Here is a 15,002-nt window from a genome sequence, read left to right on the forward strand (position 1 = left end):
ATAATTTCACTTTATTCCCAGTGCCCTTCCCTGCTTTCCAGACCCAAGATTCTCCCCCCTCTCCTCCCCGCCCTGACCTGCTGTTAGCACACATTTACTCTGTTAAATTATTTACAGCAGACGCACCAGCTCGGGAAACTATAGCTAATGACAACGTCTTTCACGGTGAAGTACACTGGATCCTGCCCTGACCCTCCTGAGCCCTCAGCCAGGACCTCACTGCTTGTCCGGGCCCTGCTGCGGTTCACAGCTGCTGCCGGCGATTTTGGAGAGGAATGGAAAACAACTGGGAGCTGCGAAAAGATCAGGATTTGTTTCTGCCTGCCATCTCCTCTCCTTCCAGGTGGCAGGGATGGGGCTGCAGAGGGTCCCCACCGCGGGGTCTTCTCATCCCTGGGGCGACTACCTGGCCTGGGCCCTGCAGAGATGGGCACATGTGGCTGGTGACAGGCAAGAGCTGTACCCCGTGCTGGTGACAGCAGTGCGGTTTCTTCTTCCAGCATCATCTGGGAAGCAGACTGTGATTTTTTAAAATCACGGCTGTGTGGAGCCATGGGTGGAGAGGGAAAAGCAGCATCCACACGCAGAGCATCGACCCCTTTGCTCCCTGCCCCACGGCTGCAGTGACAGGAGGTGGCTGCATGTTGCCTGGTCCCTCCCCTCCCAGTACCCTCGAAGTTGGGGACCCACCGCCAGTGGGTGGCATACCAAATATTTTGACAAGGGGCACTTAGGAGCAGCCAAGACAAAATCCTTCCTGGTGCAGAGACCAGCACAAACAGAGCACCAGCGTGCATCCCCTCCGCTCCCCCCGGCAGGCACGGTCCCAGCCCACAGCCAAGAAGGCTTTGTCCTCCCAGTCCCGGACATCCCTAATTCCCGGCATGGGGAGCAGGCGTTGTGGGAAGCTGTTTAGACTGGACTTGGGCTTCTTTAATTACGGGGCTGGTTTTGTCATGTTAAGGGGGATAAACAAATCTCAGGAGAGTGGGAGGAGGCTGCGCTGCCATCCGCCCAGGACATGGGATGCTGGTGTTGCACGCAGCCTTTGGCATTTGTGCTAGATGAGGATGGGGAGGGTTTCCCAGGAAGCTGCCAAGCCCCAAAGCCCTTTTTCCTCTTCTTCTCCAGCCTGGCAGCTGCTGGGACAGGGCAGGGGGGCAGCCCAGCTCTTCCCCCACCAGCCCAAGAGCTGGGCTGCACCCCTGCCCCATCCCATGAGCTCATCTCCAGACCCGCTGCAGGAGGGGATGCACAGGGAGCCTTTAGACTCATTTCACATCTAGGTCCAAAGCTGGGGACCCCACCAGGGTCGCCAAGGGGGTCCTTGCACCTGGGAGCACCTCTCTCTCATGGACTCTCCATCACTGGCTCTGGTTGGTCACCAGCAACCCCAGGACTCCCCCTCCTCTGCCCTGGGGAGTGGGCTGGTGAGGGGGCAACCACCTTCTCCGCTTCTTGGTGCTCTCATGCCATGTGATGCTCCCGCCACAACTCAGGTGAGGAGTGAAGTTATGAGCTCTCCATAGCACCCAACCCAGCATAAGCTTATCCGTCGCTGGGGTCAAGCATAGAGCCACGACACTTCAGGTGCTGGCGAGGACACGCCGTGGGACATGGGACCCTGCAAGCATTGGCCACCTCCTGGGCATGCTCTTCCCTCAAGCAGGGGCTCTGCAGGCCACAGCATCAGCGAGGCCAGGGCAGAGACGCCGGCACTGCGGTCCCGTGCCACGGCACCTAATAAATGCCACGTGCCGCTCTGCTCACCCTGCCGCCGCGCGCTCCCCGCCGCCCCCAGCTCCCCCGTGCAAAGAGGGGGGGCTGCAAGGGTGGGAGAGGGGATATTTTTATTGTTTCTGACACCGGCTGCCCCAGATTATCATATTTTACGCAGCGAGCCAAAGAAGCATCACTCTGCTATGCTGCAGCTGGGCAGGCTGCCCAGCCCGGCAAGGGGAAGGACGGGAGGAATGCAGCGGGGCGCGGGTGCATGCACGCATGGGTGCGAGCGTGCGAGTGCGTGCACACGCGGGCCACGGGGCACCGCTTCATTCAGCGCTCCCCGCTGCGGCACAGCAGCGTGCATCCTGCTGGACGGGGCAGAAAGGTCGCCCGCTGCCTGCAAACGTGTTTGTTTTTCTAGTCCGGCTCCTAATTTGATTAGTTCTAATTGCATTTGGGAGCGTGGTGGGGTTTTTGGGTGGGTTTTCTTTTTGGCCTTCTCCTTAAAAAGCAAGGATGGCAATTTGCATATCGTTACCCAGCATGCCTTTCCAGCTCCCAGCCAGGCCAAGACCCGAAATCTGGGCACAGGCAGCAAAGTTTGTCCATTGAGTTTTCCAGCCATGAACAAACAACTCGGTACGGAAAGGCGGCGATTGGATAGCGTGCGTGCCTCGTGAAACAAAGCCGAATTTTGATGAACAAGGCACTCTCGCAAGCTGGTTGACCCTGTCTGCAATGATCCCTTCCCACAGCTTTTCAGGAACTGAGGAGTGATGCTTGGCCATGAAGCCCCCCAGAGCCATTGCACCTACCCAGCCCGCAGCGCTGCGGGCATGTGAGGAAAAGTCAACCACATCGACAGCAATAAACCCAACAGCTTTGGTGTGCATCTCCTGAAGCTGGAACATCAGCAGCCACATGCTTAAATTTATTAGCTCCATCCCTGCCATAGGTTTGGTCCAGGTTAATGTAGTCCTGCCCCAAGCACTGCTTGGGCACAGCCTTGGGGGGGACCTTGCACAGGACTGTCCCCGAGGGGCAGGAGGACATTTGGAGGGTGAGAGGGATGAATCGCAGGGGCGGGCGCTGCTCCCTGCCAGCTGGCCCCGGTGCCAGGGAACGGTCGCAGTCATGTTTAACTTGCTGCTCTCGAAATAGCCTCAGTTTACACGGCCGCGGGAAGGGATTGGATAAGTTCATAGGGGAAAAATCCATCAAAAGAGCTTTTAAAAAAAAAACAAGCCCTGCGTCACAGATCGCTGGACACGAGCAGGGAAATATCTGCACGCGCTGACCCCAAGCCCATGCTTCTCCATCAGCATCCGTGCCCGTGGCAGGAGCACTGGCCCGACTGGCAGCACCCTGCTCCAAGGTAGAGGCATCCTCACTGCCGGCTCCCGGAGCCAGCCAAACCTCTGCTTTCCCAAGCCAGCGTGTCAGCAGTGCCCTCCTGCAGCTTTTCCCACCAAACCGACGTATGGAGGCAGGAGGGCAGACACCGGTCCCTGGCACTGCCTTCCTCTGCTGTTTAGCCTGTGCCCATTATGGGGTGCTCACGCCTGCCCTGGTGCTCCATCCCTCTCCTGGGCAGCGGGAGGTACACATCTTACATGGAGAGGTTGTTACCTTTGTTTCTTCTTCATTTTGGATGGGTGAAAAAGACAAAAAGTTATAAAAACAACAAAAAAAGAAGATGCAAACTGCAGTCCAACCCTCTGGTTGCAGCTGGAGCCCAGCTGGGAGGAAAGGGACTTCTAAGGCAGAGAAAAGGGAGGCTCTGATTATTTATTAGTGGCCGATGTTTGATCGTTTGCTAATCAGGCCAGAGAACACACTCGGGCTCTCCCGGCCTCCCCACTCACATGTGGTTCCTGTTGCTTTGCCCCTTCCCCCCTCCTTCTCTCTGGTTTGCTTTGTTTGTTTTTCTGTTAATTTGGTTGTTTTTCCATGTCGTTTTCCGTCAAACCGCATGTTTTTTCCCCTTTCTCTCGCCAGCCACTGCAGTGACAGACATGGAGGAAGGAGGCCAGCCCGGAGCCGCTTGCCCTCTGCCAGTCCCTTTCCCACCATCACCTGGAAGGCAGCGATGCCCATGGGCAGGGCTTGGGCTAGTACTGGGCTACGAGCCCCCGTGCCATGACTGCGACACGGAGGATAACTCCACTGCCTGCTTCCTGACCTGTGTCCCTGCTGCTGGAGGGGATTTTGCTCTCACACAGACCCCATCCCCGCGGGCATCCCAGCCCACCCGGCAGCAGCCCTATTAGGCAGCGGGCAGCAGCACAGCCCTGATCACTTGGGCATCCCCAAAGCTGGGCAGAGGGGCAAAAGGAGAAGTGCAAACAGGCAGAGCCACCAGGTCAGGATGGAGATAAGCAGGTTAGAAAGGGACGGAGGGATGGAAGCGGAAGGACGGACGCCCGCCCTGGCTGCCTCCCTCCCTCCCCTCTTTGCACACAAGGCCTCCCCGCTCCCATGTGCGCTCTCCAGCTTCTGGCAGCCTTTCCGCCGCGCGTTTCCACTCCTCTCTGGCCCATTAGCAGTATTTTTATAACATTCTGTAATGCACAGAGCCGTGTGCCAAACCTCAAGAGCGCATTATTTCCCAACGTCTTTGTTATATCCATCCCCGAGCCCTCCAGCCGCGCGTTTCCAAACGCAGAGCTGTGGCTCATGGGGGCAGCCGGGAGCCCAGCGCTGTGCTCCTGGTACCCGGAGCCTTCCCCTCTCTCCTGCCTGCTCCCGGTGCTCAGCCCCAGGCTCAGCTTCGGGATGCCCGGCATGCAAAAACCCCCGGTCCCATCGCCTGCTGCTTCTGGCCACGCTCGGGCATCTACCGCTCCCCAGGCTGCTGGAGATACACTCAGAGCATCCTGGCTGCTCTCCTGTGCTTCATCCCATGCTCAGCTGCCTGAAAAGAGGAGGCAGAGCAACGTGTCGCTGCTCGAAGTCCCCTGGAAGAGGCTGCCCTGGAGAAGTGCTGCCTTCCCCTAAGTTTGTGCTCAGGATGATTCACACCCTGGAGATGGGTGATCTGGGACCCTTAGGGATAAGCAAGCCTGTGGGCCCTTCCTCCTCTCCGAGGTGGGCTTTCCATCCCTGGTCACCCCATCTCTGGATGCACGCTGCCCTCACTGCATGTACACCAGTGTCCCCATCTGGGGACAAGACGTGTGCCCCCTCATTGCATGTGCACCATCTCTCCAGGAGACAAGACAGCTCAGTTACCCCCAGCCATCTGCGCTGGGTGCTGCTGGGCTCCTGGACGTGTCCCCCACGATGTAGACCTGGGTGTCAAACCCCACCCCAAAGCCCAGCTGAGCTACACATGTCCTCCTGCCCATCTGCTGAAGCGCATTGATGAAACACCTTCTTTATGCTTCTTTATGCAGCACCCTGGCCCCTCCAGCGTGACATCCCTACCCCAGAACTCCTGGGGTCCCTCTGCAGCCACTGGCATGTCCCACTGGAGTTCCCTGCTCCTCCTGGGCCAGAGCCATTATGGGAAACACCACCAAGAGCGGTCTGAAGGCCAATGCTGAAGCTCTCCCATCCCTCCCAGCAGCTCCCCTTTCAGCACAATCTGATCCCCTTTAGCCATTTCCTAAGCCATGTTCCAACTCTCATACTAATCCACATTTTCTCTGGTTTAACTCATAATTTCCCATGTGGCATCATAGCAAATACTTCACTGAAGTCAAGACAGATTATATCGACCACATTTCTGGGCTTAGGAAATCAGTTCCCTTATCAAAGAGAGCTATCAGGTTAATCTGGTGTGATATATCCCTGGCAAGTCCCCCTTATATTTTTCTCCCATTTTCCATTTGTCTCCACGTCTTTAATTGCTCCCTCTTCCAAGTGTGCTTCACGGCCCTGCTGTGCTGTGGGGTCAGGCTGTCTGATCAGGATTTTCCCTTCTCTCAAGCACAGGAGACATGTCGCCTTTCCCCGCGGCACTGGGTACCGCCAATAACTTCTCAGCCGCTAATGAGCCTTGCTAATAAACAGGAGATGTTCTCACCTGAGGATGAGGTGCTCCCCAAACCTTCAATACATCATTTTCTTTGAAGGTGTCTCCATGGCGGAAGACTGTCTCCAGGTTTTATCCTCCCTCCTCTCCCCGAGCTTGCGCTGCCCTCGCTCTCAGCATCGCCGCTTAGACCCGGCGGGGCTAATTCAGTACCGGGCTTTGCCAAGCTTACCTTTAATCTCTCCTGAAACCTGGCTGCATAGCCAGCTCCGCTCTTCTCTCCTTGTTTGCTCTGTATTTATGTGGCTAACCCCTCTTTTCATTTCCTCTGCAAGGTCTCGCTCAGCTTGACTCCTGGCAGGTCTTCCTTTATCCCTGTGCTCGCTGACCCCCACGACAGAGCTTGCTTTGCTAATTGACACCCTTGCTGCCGCTCCGCTCTTTCCCCACATCCTTCCTGCAGCGTTGTCTGCCCTGGAAGTGCCTCTGCCTCGCTTGGTACACTCCAGGTGCCGTCATTTATTTAATAAGATCCTCAGATCTGTGCAGCCCCAGACCCTCACTCCCACTGCCATCGTCTTTTTTGTTGCCCCCAAAAAAATGGGAAAATGCAGGCACAGGCCTATTTTCATGTAACTTCCTGTTAAATGAGTCCAAGATCCCTCAAATCCCAGGTTTGGGTGCCCAAAAGCCCAGGTTTGGGATCCCTCAGATCCCAGGTGAGGGCTTCAATTGCACTCAGCTGCAGCAGGGATGCTGCCACAAGGCCATGCTACAAACCTCCCATGAGCTGCCCATCCCCATCTCCACCTCCACCTCCACTTCCATCACCATCATGCCCAAGCCCATGCCCTCCTAGGATGCTCCCAAACCCACAGCAGCCCACGCACCTCCAGGGAATCAATCACGCCCCGTAGAGCCAAGAAAGTTGGGGGGGTTGCAGGCAGGGGCTGGGGGTGAGACACTGGGAAAAGAAACCTCAGGGAGAGCATTAAATTAAAATCCAGGCAATTAAATTAATTACCACTAAAAGCATCTCACCTGATTAGTTCCTTGCATGCTTAATTGCATTAACAACACCGGGCATTCGCTTATTTATTTGTCGCCCTCCCTCCCGGGGCTGCTGGCCCCTGCGGTGTCTGTCCGGGCTCCTCAGCTGTCTGGTGCTCATGGGGGCTGTGAGCCGCCAGCAAATGGGAACACGCAGTAATAGGAAACAGCAGGATTTGGGCTCTAACGCTGAGCAATTCCCACGGGTCCCTGAGCGGATTGACAGGGATTACTATTAGCGAGGTGCTTAGCAGATGGAAGAGCCATTGCAAAGTCACGGCGATGCCACAGCTGCAGAGGAGGCGGTTGGAGGCTGCAGCCCCCTCCCCAGTCCCCTCATTTCCTCCAGACCTGGGCTGCAGCCCCCCGTGCACTGGCACGCCTGGGACCTCTCCCCAGATGGGATCTGGCGAGCACATGCCCAAGCAGAGGAGCTGCTCTCCTCCAGCTGCTGCCTGCACTGCACCCAGCTCCTGCCTTCCCTGCCTCCGAACTACCTGTGAGCACCTCCTCACCCCGACAGCGCCGCTGAGAGGCCCCTCACTCATCTGCCACTGCATTTTTGTCTGCCATGCTCCCAGCTCCAAAACCTATTCACTGCCGTACCCCCTCCTGTACCCCTATGCTGACTGCTCCCCCCTCGCCTGCTTCTCACATTGCCTTTCAGCTTCTTCCAGCACCCCTTCCCCTTGGCCCACATGTTAGGATCCCTCCCAGCAGACCCTAAACCATGAGTTGGACACTGTGCAGCATCCCTGAAACTTGGATTTCTTCAGTCTGACCTACAGGTGCAGTGAGCCCTTTCTGCCTGATTTGCAGGGCTTACGCAGGCCATGGCTCGTCCTCCTGCAACCCTCTGCCCCTCGACCCGTCTAGGATGGAAACGCCACCCTGGCTCTGATGCAAGGTGCAGAAGGTGAGACAAGCAGCAGACAAGGGCTCTGCCATATCCTCCAAACCTGGGAACGTACAGCCACCTACATGAGGCATTCCCAGCCGGTGGGGCTCGCAGCTGGTGCCTCGCAGCATCCTCCGCAGCAGTCACCATCCCACAGCCAGCTATGCCGGCTGGTGCTCCCAGACACCCACCGCTGCCGGTTGCAGACGCTGTACTGTGAAACACACAGTTCCTATCAGCTGTACAAACACAGCAGCCCACAACACACAGCTGCTATCAGCTCTCAGCATTGCGTGAAATACAGCACAACTCTTATCGCCCGCACCGAGACCTGTGAATCAGCGCATCTCGTGCTTAAGATATGTAAAATCCTGGGAAACGTGCAGCTGTCCTCCAACATGCCTGGACACAGGGGCTCTGCAAACACACAGCAACTGCCACCACCTTTTGGCTGCTCCTCTGAAACAACCATGTTGCAGTAACCGCAGCCAGGACTTCTCCTTCCCAGCTGCCATCCCCTCTAACAGCTCATCCCCAACTCTTTCCACCTGCAGAGATGGTGGTCATGGCACTGGGCTGGATGGAGAAACAACATCCATTCCCAGATTATTCCTGGGGCATCATTTAATCTACCGGCTTTGATGCAAAGTTTGAGGCAGGAGGGGCTGATTCCAGCATCCTGCTGCTGGGATTAGTACACCATGGGGAGCTTGTATGGTGGGGTGCAGCAGGCAACCGTATGTGTGGACAGTACAGGAGTTGGCATGGCAGGAGGGGGCTGTGAGGGGTCAATATGGGAGCAGAGAGCATGGCTCTGTCCCCTCCAGTGTCACACGCCAGGGTACTCACTTCCCACCCTCAGGTAGGTCTGGTATTTGAGGTGCCAGGAGGAGCCCTCGTAGCAGGAGTACTGGCCGCTCTGCGTCAGGTCAACATTCTTCAGGATCAGGTAGGATCCGTTCAGGTGGGACTCATCGATGTCAGTGCCATTAGCCGTCCAGGTCACAGCTGCATCCCAGTCCATGGAGCCACACTTCATGGTCACATCTGCGCCTACCCGCTCATACTGGATGTGGCTGTCTGTGGAGAGGAAGAGGAGAAACACAGGTGAGCTCGGAGCCCTGTGGGCAGGGCTGCCTTGGAAATAGCATCTTACCATCACTTGTACAGGAAGCGAGGGAAGGACTGGGGCATGGACTGACACTGTGTTGGTGGCCAGGGAAGCCCAAGTTCTCCTCCTGGCTCTGATAAAGATTTATTTTAACTTTAGACCAGAGTGAATCAGCTGGCAAGGACCAGGGGATCAGGACTCATGGACCACCTCCATCTCACGAGATGCTTTCCTCCGACCTTTACCTTAGAGGAGATATGTCAGGGCTGCACCAGCCAAATGTCCCACAGCACAGACAGGTGCTCACACCAGCAAGTCATTGCCACTCTTATATCTACGTGGCTTGTTGCAAGATGCAAACCAAATGCACACATCAGAAATTCCCAGCAGAGATGTGACAGAGCCCCAGGACTTGTCACCAGCAAACTCAAGTTATTTACTAGCAGAGGTGGGAGCAGACAGCTGTCCTTGCAATTCCCTGCCCAGGAAATCAGGTGGAAGGACTGCAACCTAACTGTGCCGTGCTTTGGAAAGGGGCAGCTGCTTGGTGCATGCTATGCTGTGCATCTCCCTGCCTGGCTTTTCTTCTCTCTCTACCACAACACGATGCCTTGCTGAGCTGTTTGATTTAGCATCTTGCGAGTGGGGCAATACAGCTCATTGGGCACCAGCTGCCTAATTGAATTTTCTCAGGTTTCTGGAGAGAAGCTCGAGCTGACATTCATTAATGATCCTTAGCAACTGAATCTTTCCCGTGTTGCTACACTGGCTGTGCTGATCTGCATCTGGCAAGGATAAAACCATGTGTGTGTGTGCATGACACGCAGTGAAGCAGGACAGGGGGATGAGCAGAGGATGAGGTTCCTTCAAGGCTTCATCAAGCCTTTGTGCATAGACAAGGGCTGTTTGGTTCTCAAAATATTCCTGGGTTTCAAAAACACATTTGACAAGGTGCCTCCCAAGGAAACCAAGCAGCCCTGACACACGAGGAAAGTCCTTGCAAGGATTTATAGCAGCTAAAGGTCAGGAGACCAAAGGTGAGAACAAGCGGTCAGATGTGGCAGTAGAACATGTCACTGGTGAAGTTCGACAGAATTCAGAGCTGGATCAGAGCTGCCCAACACCCTCATAACTCATGGGGAAAAGGGAGTCGAGGCAGTGAGAGGGGACAGTGTGCTGCTGAGGCTGCCAGGCCAGCCAAATTACAGCTGGGGGCAAAAGCGTTGCAGAAGGACATCATGGTACAGACCCACCAGGTGATAACACTGTGTCAATAAATGCACAGGGATGCACACAAGGAAAATCAAGCCTTGCTTCCCCTACCACTCATGGCTCCAAATGAGCTGCAGCCTCCATATCTTGGAGTTACTGTGCTCACTTCCCCAAAAACATCAGCTCAGTGGTGACCAAAACCACAATTCAACGCTAGGAATTATTCAGAAAGGGATTGAGAAGAAAATGGAAAGCACTGTACTGTAAAAGCCATGCACAAATCTGTCCCCGTACCGTTAGGAGTACAGTTCAGCTGAAAACAGAGCAGAGAGAGAAAACGGGGAAGAGCAAAGGCTGGCAGCCGGCAGCCCCCGTGTAGGGGTGCTTAACAGACTCAATCCCTTCATCCGTAACAGAAGACAACCGAGCCGAGACATGATAGACACCTAAGCAATGATGAGTGACATGGAGAGGATGAATAGAGAAGAACCACTTGCTCCTTCTCCTAATAAAATAATTAAGGGGCAGCAAATGAAAACAAGCAAAAGAAAGTGCTTTTTTGCACAAAGTGTGATTAAGTTACAGAAACCCATGTCCATCAGATGCTGTGGACGTCAACATTTTGGGGGAAATAGTGATTAAATGAATCCATAGCAGAAGACACCACCCAGGGCGGTAAGCCACTGAGCCCGGGGAGGCTGCAGGCAGCTGGCGGTGGGGAGGGATGGGAGAAGCACCCCCCATGCTTGTCCTGCTCTTTTCTCCCTCTCTACATAAGCTCCTGGGTCCTGTTGATAGGTGGGACCACATGGTCATGATCCAGCCATTCCTTGAGTGAAAGCCCACAGCCTGAGCCAGTCTGCAAGGGAGAGAGCTCGAAAGCGAAGCTGGCCCTGGGGGAGACCCTGGCAGATCTAAGTCCTCCTACAGATGGTCTGTCAGAACACCTACTTCAGATAGGGAAGCAGCACCTTCGGGGATACTACCCCTGCTGGGAAAGGGTGTGCTAAGAACAGACAAGGAAAAATTGGGTTATAGCAAGTAAGATGCTGGTGAGATGCCTCAGAATCATCTCAGACACTAGCCACGGGTGGGGACCTTTGAGAAACTACGCTGATCAGAAAAGCATGTTTCAAATGTCTTAAAAAAGTTGAGAACATATACTGACAGGCAGAAAGAGGGGTGGACATCTAAGCTGAGGCGTCTGTGTAAGGAGGGGTAGCTGGAATGGGCCCAGATGAACAGGCAGATAGGCAGAAGCGTGGAAGAAGATTGATGGGTGGACCGAAGAATGAATGCGTGTGATCGCAGACAGACGGACAGCTGGCTGGACGGGCACAGATGGGATGGAGGGAAGTGTATGAAGATGAAAGGATGGATTACTATGCAAGTGGATGGATGGATGGGCATATATGGGGATGCAGAGATGTGTAGGAGGATGGAGGGATAAGAGCATAAGCAGCTGGCTGGCTGGCAGCGTATGTGGATGGAGGGATGGGTGGATGGATGGGTGGGTCAGTGGAGGGAGGGAGGGATGGAAGGACCAATGAACAGCAGTGGGGTTGTGTGGATGGTTGGCTGTTCGAATGGCTATGGAGATGGATGGATGGATGGACAGATGACTAGGCAGATGGGTGGATGGATAGTTATAGATAACAGAGCTAAAGAATCCCAGCACCTTACTCAAGTTCTCCTCCAATTTCTTCTATTGCGTAAGGTAAAGACATTTTCTCTTCCCCTTTCCTGCCGGCTCACAAAAGGCCATTGACTCTCCTGACCTTACACCCGGGCATTTGCTTGGCAGAGACACTGGAGATGCTGCACCACCCACCAGCCTAGCGTGGAGAAAGGCTCATTGCAGCAATGGGCCCACAGACCTGCCTGCCTTGCTTGGCTCCTGCTTGCTCAGTGCCTGGCCCCTGGGAAGGCTTGAGAGCAGGGGGAAGCTTTGGGGTGCCAGCTCTTCTTCTCAGGACTGTGGCTGAGAGATTGTCTGTAGCTGGTGGCAGCAGGACTAAGCTGGGAAGGGGGAAAAGACACCTTGAATTATTTCCTATTTGTCCTTAAACACAGTGCAAACATGTTGGCACTCATCCAGAAGGGCTGAGGGAGCCATTCCTGGAAGACAGGTCTTTGAAAGCAATGCTCCTTTCCAAGGCAATGATTTAAGGCCCCTGACGAAGAAGAAACCCAAAGCATAGCTTCAGAGGAGGCGTTTCTCCCAGCTGGGTTTACTGGAGCCCAGCCAGGTCCCCACATCCCTCCTGCCCCGTGCCAGCCGTAGGAATCCCACCCAGCCACACCGCCACGTGAACACATGGCAGCCCCACTGGCAGGCATCACCTCCCTTTGAGAAGGGGCACCATGGAGACAGCCCCCCCCCAACGCTGGAGCAGCCCTGTTTTGCTCTGCTGATACCAGTTCTGCTTTAGGATTGGGGATGGGAAAGGGTGACCAGAGCTTTTACTTCCCACAGGCTAGGTATGGGCAGGAGTCCCCGGCCCCCAGCCCATCCAGCACCTCACATCTTTCTTGAGCAGGGAGGGGAGGGTGGTTTGTCTCCCCTCTTAGTCATCATGTCAGTGGTAACACATGGGATCGATGGCCGAGATTGTGCCTGTGCTGCAGGGCCAGCCCTGCTGGATGGACATCGACTGGTGTCATGGGCAGAACGAGGGCCAACAGCCAGGGGCTGCAGCTCGGGAGGTTCAAGCTGCACATGGAGGAAAATTTATTCTCCAGGAGGGTGGTGCGGCCCTGGGACAGATACCCACAGAGAGGGAGGATCTCCATCCTTGCAGGTTGTCAGGATTCTGTTGACAAAGCCATGACTGATAAGGTCTACTGTTGGGAATAGTCCTCTTCTGAGTGGGACATTAGACTTGACACGTCCAAAGATCCCTTCCCACCAAAACTGCTGTGATCATTGGCTAGAATTGATCCTTAGAGATTCTGCCCTGCCTCTACACCACCCTGCTTCTCCAAAGTATGCTGCTTTTTGGGTCAGGTGACCACACAAAGGTGAAGCACACATGATGGAGAGGTTGTGATGCTGCATCCCAACAAGCAACATACCTCTGAACATCCAATCCCACCAAGGGCCACATCATCTGTTGCAGCACAGCACGCCAGCCAGGCACAGCATGGCTCACGACATAAAGTACCAGAGCTGGAGAGCGGCCATGGTGATGCATAACGAGGGCAGAAATTACAGCTTTACCCACAGTCCTGCAAAGCTGCAGTGGAGGGAAGATGGGAGCTGCCTGTGGGACAGACACACAGAGCTCTCAGTGGTGGACCTGGGGCAGCTCGGTGAAACAAGCTGTGAGCTGCTTTGCTGCCCTCCTAGCAATGACGAGTGACAACTTGACCGCACGATCTGTGCAACTTCAATGCAACAGGGATCAATAGGACAGCGGTCCAGGCGAGAGCCACACAGGGAAGATGAGACAAAGTGGCTGAGATGCGGTGCCCACAGGAACATGTTTGATGCTTTCCAAACCCATCCTGCTCAGTTGGAGCTCCTCAACGGAAACATCATCCTTGTTTTCCTTCTTAATGAATCTTGACCTGCATTGAGACTTAAGGACAACACCACAGGGAAATTCTCGAGGGCTGCCCTGGCATGCGCCGTGCTGGGAAGGAGCAAAACTCCTCTCGGGACCCTCCTGCGCTCCCAGCATCTCCACTGGCTGCTCTCCCTCTGTTTCCTCTGAGGCTCCCACCCTGCCTGCGTGGGCAGTGGGCAGCTGCCAGGGCAAGTGTGGGCACTGCCCTGTGCAACGTGCATGGAGCCGTGCCACAGATGCGGCCCCGGGGGTCTGTGCCCAGACACCTGAGGGGTCTTTCGAACGGTGAGCGGAGAAAGTGGAGAAGATTGTTTGCGTTCCCGGCACCGGCGCTCACCGCAGTCCCTCAATAGGGCTCTTTGTGCCAGGGCCTGTTGCGAGCCAACCTCCAGCACGCACTCGCGGGGGCCAAAACCGTCCTCGCCGTCACAGCGATTTGCAGGCAGACGGAGCCAACTGTTTGCCCCGGAGCCCTCTGCCCAAATGCACCGCAGGGTTGCGGCTGGTGTAAGCAGAGTGAGAGCAAAAGGAAGGCACCGAAGCATTTTTGGGGACAGATACAAGCACTGTTCTCTTCTGCAGAATGCACAGGCTCTGGCTCTGCCCCTCTTTAGCAGATGGAGAAACTGAAGCAGTGAGAAAGGACATGTCCCCACTTCCCCTGACAGGACGCGGAGCACTTCTGCAGCGGGATGGAGAAGCAGATACGTGCCTTCAAACAGAGGGGCCTTCACATCACCCCCGTTAGCCTTTGTACCTCCCTCCCAGAGCCAAGCAACTAGCCACAAATAATCATCTCAGCAGCTAATTAGCTCTCTGTGTATGTTTTCATAAATTATACATTTAATATTTACACAGTGCCAGGGCTATGCTGAGAGCTTTCCAAGCAGATAAACTGTGAGGTCTTGCACCCTGCAACTTCCCGTAGTGAATGAAATGAATAAGCCCACCGGAGACGAGTGGGGAGCCCCAGAGGGTGGGGAGGGTGAGGGGAAAGAGCCCGGCCAGCACGGGGAGGGAAGGAGGAGAGCACTGATGCCCACCGTGGCTGGCCACCACTGCAAGAGCTGCAAGCGCCTCTGCTCAGCTCTGTCCCAGGCTGCCCTGCCTCCTTGCAGCAATGTCTCATGTGCCGGTACCTGGGGAGGATGTGGCTTGGCCATCTCCCAACATCCTTCCTGCTTGGAGGAGGACATTCCTGGCCATTGGATCTGTGTCTCACAGAGTGGTGGCACAACGCTGTGGCTTCTCTCCTACTCCTCCACCCATGCTGGCCGGCATGAACATCACCGACCATGCCCAAGGGATGCTGCTCCCATCTGCAGCTTCACAGCTCTGAAGTCTGCCCTTCTTGAGATGAAACAGCCTCTGGCACTGGAGAGGGTTTCCCGACATCAGCTTCCTGAAGCATCCTGAAGCACCCCATCCTTGATCTTCTCACATCTATTCCCTCCGGTGCCA

At 55.3% G+C, this 15,002-nt stretch overlaps 1 protein-coding gene across 2 annotated transcripts in view; it reads right to left on the bottom strand.

Moving 5' to 3' along the window:
• Positions 1–15,002, bottom strand: part of CNTFR (ciliary neurotrophic factor receptor) — a 212,016-nt gene that overhangs the window by 52,445 nt on the left and 144,569 nt on the right. For both annotated transcript variants that reach the window (XM_075138023.1, XM_075138022.1), the window contains exon 4: positions 8,499–8,729. In XM_075138023.1, the coding sequence (XP_074994124.1) occupies positions 8,499–8,729 (231 nt within the window). The remainder of the gene's footprint in view (positions 1–8,498; positions 8,730–15,002) is intronic.

The sequence above is a fragment of the Calonectris borealis genome, chromosome Z, assembly GCF_964195595.1.
Source record: "Calonectris borealis chromosome Z, bCalBor7.hap1.2, whole genome shotgun sequence".
Classification (NCBI taxonomy): Eukaryota; Metazoa; Chordata; class Aves; order Procellariiformes; family Procellariidae; genus Calonectris; species Calonectris borealis.